Genomic DNA, 8,578 nt, shown 5'->3' on the forward strand with positions numbered 1-8,578 from the left:
TTGCTTAACAACTGGACAAAATGAAAGTTGAGACCTGATGCTTTTATACCAAAGAGAAAAAAGGCAGCTGTTATGTCACAGAACCTCATCTGTCACTGACAAAACCCAACATTCTCTATACCACTGGCTACAATTGCTTAGTAGTTTATGAACTTCTGTTGACATTGGTGATATTCTGAAATTGTTGCAATGATTCAAATGCAAATTATATTTTTCTCTAAAACTGGAAGAACCAAATAGCTTAGTGGCACAGTGCACCTGCCTGGCAAGTGCAAGGTTGTGAGTTCAATTTCCCGTTAAAAAAAAATAAAATAAATTGAAACTGCTGGGCACAGTGGTGTACACCTGTGAACCCAGCACTCAAGAGGCTGAGGCAGGATTGCTGTGAGACCAATGTCAGAGTGAACTACAGGCCAAGCCCTATCTCAAAAAATAAATTAAAAAGCCCCTGCACCCTGTACAAAGTTTAGAAATGTAAACTTGAGAAAATTTCTTTACTGTGGTTCACAAAGCATCGAGGGCTGGGAATGATGCTTAGGGGTAGAGCACTTGCCTGGAGTATGGGAAACCCTGGGTTTTACCTCTATTTGGGGGTGGGTGTGGTGGAGGGTACTTATGCATTGACAACTGCGATTTAATTTTGCTGAAAACATATTAGAAGCCCTAAACTCTTAAGAAAAACTATATATGTGATACTAATAGCTACAGGACAGGATGAAGTGGTAGATACCTATAATGCCAACTGTTAGGAAGAGCTGGACATGGCGCATTGCGTGCCTGCAATGTCAACTCGCTGGGAGGCTGAGACAGAACTGCAAGTCTGAGGCCAACCTGGAGAAGTTGGCAAGACCCTGCCATTCGTTCATTCCTAAATAAATAGGGCTGGATATAGCTTATGGCTGAACTCTTGCCTGGCTTCAAATCCCTAAGGGACATCAAACTGATGTCTTAAATTAAATGACTCCTATAGAAAAAATAAAGCTGGGCACGCCAAGTTCAAAACCAGCCTGAGCTATGTACCACCCAAGATGCAACCTGAAAACGAAAAAAGAATGAAGTCATTTTGACTAGGGAATAGCCTAGGGGCTGGGGATTTAGCTCAGTGGCATAAGTGCCTGCCTGGCAAGCGCTAGATCGAGTTCGATCCCTGATACCAAAAAAAAAGTGGGGGAAAAGCCTGTGTAAATATTGCAAAAAAATACTCATCTTACAAGTAAGCTCTCATACTGCTCTCCTGCCTCATTCTAACCTCAATCTCCTCCCAACCAAGGTAGTTGTGGAGTCTACGATCTGACCTCTGATGTAAGATATGAACACCAGAAAGGTAACTTCGTCAGATTTCAGTCAACATTTTCAAAATTTGCTTAGGTTAGATTCAGTTAAGCTTTCTTTTGTGAAACTAAGTTTCACTTTTTTTTTATTAAGTCTTACATACTGAGATGCCTTAACATTAGTGAGCCAGGCACTGAAGCACACACTACCTGTAAGCCTGGCACTGGGGAGGCTGAGGCAAGAGGGTCTCAGCAAGTTCAAAGTCAGTCTGGACTCCCTACTGGGACACTTTTTTTAAAAAAAGTGTTTTCATATACCCCTGTAACTGCTTATCCTTCAGGCCTTGGCTGTTCTGACAACAGAACAGTCTCTGGCCAGTCTAAATTGTCCCTTTTACTCTTCCTTACAGTAGCTGCTTTTCCTTCATACCATCACAATGGAATTATGTGCTTGTACTATGTCCCCCCAGTAATTACGAACTCAAAGAACAGTATGCTATTTTGTTCACACCTCTCTGCTGTGCCTAGAAACAGTCCTGGGCAACACAGGTGTAACATTTTTTAAACAAATACAGAATCTGGTTTTCCTTAAAAATTGATTTCTTGCCAGGTGTGCTGGCACATTTACCTCTTTAGCAGTTGGGAGGCTGTGGCAGGATTGTTCAGGGTTTGAGATCAGCCTGACCTACATAGTGAAACCCTTTCTCAAAGGAAACAAAAATGAGCAGGGACTTAATCTCCTGTTTTCTAAAATCCTTTGCCCCACTGGGATGTAACTGAGTGGCGGTAGAGCACCCACCTAGCATGTGCACGTATGTGTGGCCCTGGGTTCCAACACCCACCACTGGAAAAACAAAGTAAAATTAATCGGCCTAGATAATTACTGCATTAGTTTTTGTACAACTCAAAATTACCAGGCAAGTGAGCTAAATTCTCGACTTATCTTCAGTGTGTTTCCCAAGGAGGCTGCAGATTTAAGCTGTCCAGAGTAAATGACTTCACTTCCACTGACTTCACTTAACTTCTGCTGGTGACAAATAGATTATCACTTTTTAGAAAAAAAGTATGGGGCCAGGGAGTTAGCTCAGCAGTGTAAGCACCTGCCTGGCAAGTGCGAGGTCGAGTTTGATCCCTGGTATCAAAAAAAAAAAAATTAAGTATGGCTGTAACCACCACCAGTAGCAATATGGCAGTTTCCTAAAGTAACTTTTCTTCCAAATTGGTCCCCCCACTGAGAAAGCAACGTATTGTCTTACTTCAAACAAGTACTCAGATCTGCAAATGATAGAAATGGTTGCCACTTAATAGTGCTGGGTGAAACAGCACCTACACTTTTTGGGAAATTACAGAAATCAAAACCAAATCCCCCCCAAAAAAATAAAAAAGTTGGAGAAATGTCAGTATTCTGCCCTTTCATCAGCAAGCACGCTCCTCCCATCACAGACTCAGATACACTGTTCACTGCCTTCAGAATGGTCAACTCAGCTCAACATTCCAACCAATGGGTTTGAGCACATGACCCTGACCTTCCCAGACAGGAACTTGTGCTGTTTAATTCTATCCCAGGCCATTTTGAGAAAAGGTCTCCTGTAGTCCAAAATAGCCTGAACTCACCAAGAGCCCAGGCTGGCCTCAAACAGCAATCCTGCCTCAGCCTCCCAAGTGCTAGGATTACAGGCAAACTGATTTTTGCAGCATTCCAGGACAGTAGTGTTCCCCTCCTGAATCACAAGGCTTTTTTTGTTGTTCAACTGCTGGGATTACCAGGGTGCAACACCACAGCAGGCCCCCAAAGCGTTTGATTTTTATGGTCATAGTAGTCCAAGTTTCTGAAAGTTACTACAACAAAGGCAAAAGGCAAAAAACAACCTTGTAGACAGGCATGGTAGGACAACCCTGTAATACACTCACAAGGGCTGAGGCAGGAGGGTCATGGAAAGTTCAAGCCCGGCCTACACTACACATAACTCAAGGCCTGCTTCAACTACAGTGAGACCCTGCCTCAAAATTTTCTCAAGTGCTGATTTTGTGTCACATCAGACTTCAAAGTCATCTCTTAAGCACAATGTACCTCAGACCTTCCTACAACACACAGAAGTCACAGCTAATTTGCAACTTATTATCTGCAAGGAAAATGAGAACTACAGGAAAACTTTTGTTACAGTATCTATAACTATCAGACTACAGCAAGAGATATTCAAGTATGTTTCTAGCCTGTAATCTCAGTGCTCAGGAGGACTGAAGCAAAACTGCCTGAGGTCAAGGCACTATATGTCTCTTACATACACACACACACACCCCACTTACTTTGGACCAGGAATCTAATGACCTCACACTTACCAGGCTGACACTTACCCCACACTGTTACTATTGTCACCAACCCCAGACCATATCAAAAAAACAGTAACAAGAGCTGGGGATAACTGCACAGCAAAACCATCTCAAAGACTCCCAAAAAGAGTGTCAGATTTTTTCGTTTGAGACATCCTCTATGTTGTGCAGGTTACAATTTAAACAGTTTGAATTCAAGTTAGCTTTCACTTAAAATCTATCCAAAATGTTTTCCTGTTCAGTTACGTACCTTTAGGTTTATGAATTATCCTACTGAACCTAGTAAATAACTGCCAGTAGATGTTCAAAACACATAGTCTTCAGCATACATTTAAAAGTGCTGTTTCACAAAAGAATCTGAGCATGCACCTTTGTGGGGCTCATTATTGGGGGCTTGTCTTTTCTGCCCTTCTATGCAAGACTTTCTAGACTCATTCTTAGGTGTGGCTGTTTCTATTATCTTGGGACTGCAAATTTTATTACTGTGGAAAAAACAATAATATTTTGCATATCAACATGCCAGGCCAATTATGATGCTGCTCATCCAGAGCAGCAGCACCAAAGCCACACTGGCAAGCTCTCCAACAACCTAGCTGGGTGATGCTGCCTCACACCTGTAATTCTAGCAGAAAACAGATGCATTTAGTCCTCTGACTTACAGCCCTCAGTTCCTAACTTACCATTAAGCATTTTATGCAGTTTAGGCCTAACGTAATGGAATCCTCTAATTCAGACCTATGGTGGCCATTACAGGCCGATTACATCCCTGGTACATCAGTGAGTACCTACTGAGTTTATGTACTTGGCAGGTAGTCAACTATTAAAATCATTTTTTTACCGGTACCAGGGATTGAACTCACAACCACGCACTTGCAAGGCAGGCGCTTATGCCACTGAGCTAAATCCCCAGCCCCTAAAATCATCTTTTAACACATTTAAAATCTGCTTAACAGGCTGGGCATTTAGCTCAACGGCACATGCACCTTTCTGGCAAGCAGTCACGAGTTCAATACCAGTTCCAAAAAGATCTGCTTAGCATAAATCTGCATTATAGGTTTAATTTTGCTAGTCTTGTTTCAAGCTACATTAAATTTTTCCTTACAAAACTTTGCAATGTTGCTCCAATCCCACTCTCAGCAAGATTGTTCTAGGCCATCAGATACTACTGGATATATTCAATTTGGGATAGATTTTTCATCAATAGCCAGAAAGAACCAAGGCAAATTACTCCTAAGTCAACCTTTTTTATGTCCTTAGTGATTATTTATTCCCTTAAAGTTACTGGGCATCTGGAATTTTTTAAACAGACTTCTAACTAGTAGAGCTACTTTACAAAACTGATTCTGGCCAAAGTACTCCCAGCTAGGGGAGGATCTCAAGTCTTACAAAATATTTTATATTTGGAGATCTCTAGATTAGCTTGCCTACATTTACCTCCCAACCCAAACTTACTTCCCTCATGTTAAGTCATCCACATCAAGCAACGAGTTTCCATTTATCTTAAAACCTGGGTATACATACTTATGGCCCCTTAGGAGTGTTTCTGGAGATCAACATTAACCAAAATTAATTTTTGCACATAACAGGTTTGGTATTCTGCAATTACACTAATACAGAAGTATTCTGTAAATTGGTTAATCAACACAGCCCCCCCCATGCCTTTTCACTCAAAACAGCTTCCCCTTTCCCAGATACATAAAGCAGCCAAAATTATAATCAAGTTTCAAAGCTAACACCTGAAACAGGTAAGAAACTGTAGCTGTGTTGACCAGAGACACAAGTTTCTCATTAAACTTTTGTTTTAATGGGTCTCAAAATTGTGACAGATTTTTGGTCAAGTTGTTTCCATTAAAAAGTGATTTTAAAAACTAATAACTTAAAAACTGCCACACACAAAAAAAAAATGGTCCACAAAACATTCTCCTTTCCTTCTGAAGGTTTTACGATGCATTGTTATCATTAACCAGTCTTTCACTATTAAACTTAAATGGCCAATTGGGAGAAACAGTTCTGAGACCGGTCTTCCGCCACTGATTAAGACTGGGGTGGCAGGTGTTAGGGGTAATATTCATTTAGCCTTCTGAGCTTTCTGGGCAGACTTGGTGACCTTGCCAGCTCCAGCAGCCTTCTTATCCACTGCTTTGATGACACCCACGGCAACTGTCTGTCTCATATCACGAACAGCAAAACGACCTAACAAGATACAATTTTGATTGTGAGAAATGCTTGTTGCATAAAATTGTTTCACAAATCCATAATTTCTAATCACACATAATAAATATCCTTACCCAGAGGTGGATAATCAGAGAAGCTCTCAACACACATGGGCTTGCCTGGAACCATGTCAACGATGGCAGCATCACCAGATTTCAAAAATTTGGGCCCATCTTCTAGCTTCTTACCAGACCGGCGATCAATCTTTTCTTTCAGCTCAGCAAACTTGCAAGCAATGTGAGCTGTGTGACAATCCAGTACAGGGGCATAGCCAGCACTGATCTGGCCAGGATGGTTCAGGATAATCACCTTGGGGGAAGAAAAATAACCATTTAGTGCACCTCAGTGACACCAGGCTCACGTAAAGCTAGAAACACATCACTGACTGAACCATTACCTGAGCAGTGAAACCAGCTGCTTCCATCGGTGGGTCATTTTTGCTGTCTCCAGCAACATTGCCACGGCGAACATCTTTGACAGAAACGTTCTTGACGTTGAAGCCCACATTGTCTCCTGGAAGAGCTTCACTCAAAGCTTCATGGTGCATTTCAACAGACTTTACTTCAGTTGTCACATTGACTGGAGCGAAGGTGACCACCATGCCAGGTTTGAGAACACCAGTCTCCACTCGGCCCACAGGGACAGTACCAATACCTAAGATTTAAAACATACTGTCAAACACCTTACATAAAAAAGCAAGGTTCTTATCAAGTCTGGTTATCATATGTACCTAAACTGAATCCTAAGGAAATTAACACTCAACTTACCACCAATCTTGTAGACATCCTGGAGGGGCAGCCTCAAAGGCTTGTCAGTTGGGCGAGTGGGTGGAAGGATGCAATCCAAAGCTTCAAGCAGTGTAGTTCCACTAGCATTGCCATCTTTACGAGTGACCTTCCATCCTTTGAACCAAGGCATCTGAAACACAAAATTTTCAGTTCACCCCACCATCCATTTTAAGCATTATTTAGCTTTAAACATCTTGAATGTTGCTTACATTAGCACTTGGCTCCAACATGTTGTCACCATTCCAACCAGAAATTGGCACAAAAGCTACAGTGTCAGGGTTGTAGCCGATTTTCTTAATGTAGGTGCTGACTTCCTTAACAATTTCCTCGTATCTCTTCTGGCTGTAGGGTGGCTCAGTGGAATCCATTTTGTTAACACCGACAATTAGTTGTTTCACACCCAGGGTGTAAGCCAGAAGGGCATGCTCACGGGTCTGTCCATTCTTGGAGATACCAGCTTCGAATTCACCAACACCAGCAGCAACAATCAGGACAGCACAGTCAGCCTGAAGGGAAAAAAGTAAATAACCTATTAGATCCTGCAACAAAAACCTCACCTTCCAGAAAGAATGGCCAGTTTGAATAGTCAAGAATCTCACAAACCTGGGATGTGCCTGTAATCATGTTTTTGATAAAGTCTCTGTGTCCAGGTGCATCAATGATAGTCACATAGTACTTGCTGGTCTCAAATTTCCACAGGGAGATGTCAATGGTGATACCACGCTCACGCTCGGCTTTCAGTTTATCCAAGACCCAGGCATATTTGAAGGAACCCTTTCCCATCTGTAATTATTTAGGTTGTTAGTAATATGCCAAAAACTCCGGTTAATACATTCTGTGTGTTAAGCTTAGACGCTTTATACTTACAAAACAGAACAATTTAAAAGTAAATCCTATTTACTTTGCATCTTAAAACATTTAAAACCAATCACACCACGTAGCTTTCAGGAAAATTACTTCCACCTAATGCTTCTGCTGACAAACTATTTTAGTTCAGCTAACTTTCTTTGGGCCATTGTACTTGCCTCAGCAGCCTCCTTCTCAAATTTCTCAATGGTTCTTTTGTCGATGCCACCACATTTGTAGATCAGATGGCCAGTAGTGGTGGACTTGCCGGAATCCACGTGTCCAATGACGACGATATTAATATGAGTCTTTTCCTTCCCCATGTTGCCTTTGATTTAGTGGTGGTTTTCACTACACCTAAGAGATAAGGAAAAAAAAAAACTACCATTAAGCCCCCCCTCCCGGCCAAGAAGCTATCACCAGCCCGGACCGCGACTGCCCAGAGCAAATTCCAAAATGACGCCGGCCCTCCCGCGTGGCCCCCTCCCTCCCCCGGCCGCGAGGCACAGGAAGCTGTGGCGGCGGCGGCGGGCGCGGCCTCTCCTTTGTGTGGCGACTCCGCCCGCCTCACCCGGCCGCCCGCCGTCCTCCATCTTGGCGCCCGCCGCGGCCATCTTCCGCGGGACACATGACGCCGGCCGCCAGCAGGGCCCCTCGCCCCGACGAGGCCGCGGCGACACGTGCTCTCCCGCCCGCTCCCGCGGACAAGGCAGCCTCAGCTCGCGGGACTCGCAAACACCGGCCACCCGCACGGCGGAGCAGCGAGGCTCGCACGCGGCGACGCACAGGCCTCACCCGCACGAGGCGGCCCACACCGCGGGACGCGTTGCCTTTCGTCCGGCCACCCGACTGCCCGAGCCCCAAACAAGAGGCTCAAGGCCCCGCTCAGGCAGCCCTCGCCAAGGAACCGCTCGCCCGGGAAGGCCAGGCCGCCTGCGGCTGGACCCCACCTCACCTGTGCTCGCGCGGCAAACCCGTTGCGAAAAAGACCGTCTAGCCCGAGCGCTCCGCTTATATAGCGTTCTCCCCCCCGCCCTCGGAAAAGGGGCGGTTCCGGCAACGACACCACTTCCCAGGTTCCCCCGCGCACCTCGGCCCGCGCCGGGTCGGCTGTGGCGCAGCCCCTCC

General features: G+C 44.4%; 1 protein-coding gene across 1 annotated transcript; it reads right to left on the reverse strand.

Annotated features, from left to right (window-relative positions):
- Positions 1–5,383: 5,383 nt before the first annotated feature.
- On the reverse strand, positions 5,384–8,578 carry Eef1a1 (eukaryotic translation elongation factor 1 alpha 1). The gene is made up of 8 exons (XM_003477900.4): positions 8,406–8,578; positions 7,630–7,807; positions 7,208–7,387; positions 6,814–7,110; positions 6,584–6,734; positions 6,214–6,470; positions 5,891–6,125; positions 5,384–5,795 (listed from the first exon to the last, which is right to left on the reverse strand). Exons 2-8 carry the CDS (start codon positions 7,771–7,773, stop codon positions 5,671–5,673), a joined length of 1,389 nt encoding a protein of 462 aa, XP_003477948.1. The 5' UTR covers positions 7,774–7,807; positions 8,406–8,578; the 3' UTR covers positions 5,384–5,670.

The sequence above is a fragment of the Cavia porcellus genome, unplaced genomic scaffold (genome assembly GCF_034190915.1).
Source record: "Cavia porcellus strain 051 isolate PalLab524CR breed Dunkin Hartley unplaced genomic scaffold, mCavPor4.1 scaffold_16, whole genome shotgun sequence".
Taxonomy (NCBI): Eukaryota; Metazoa; Chordata; class Mammalia; order Rodentia; family Caviidae; genus Cavia; species Cavia porcellus.

What these genes read in the sequence shown, in the direction of transcription:
- Eef1a1 (XM_003477900.4), bottom strand. Translation starts at nt 7,773, where the DNA reads ATGGGGAAGGAAAAGACTCATATTAATATCGTCGTCATTGGACACGTG. An exon ending in TTGAGAAGGAGGCTGCTGAG is followed by an intron (nt 7,388 to 7,629) that starts GCAAGTACAATG and finishes AAATAATTACAG; the next exon opens with ATGGGAAAGGGTTCCTTCAA. An exon ending in CTCTGATTATCCACCTCTGG is followed by an intron (nt 5,796 to 5,890) that starts GTAAGGATATTT and finishes GTATCTTGTTAG; the next exon opens with GTCGTTTTGCTGTTCGTGAT.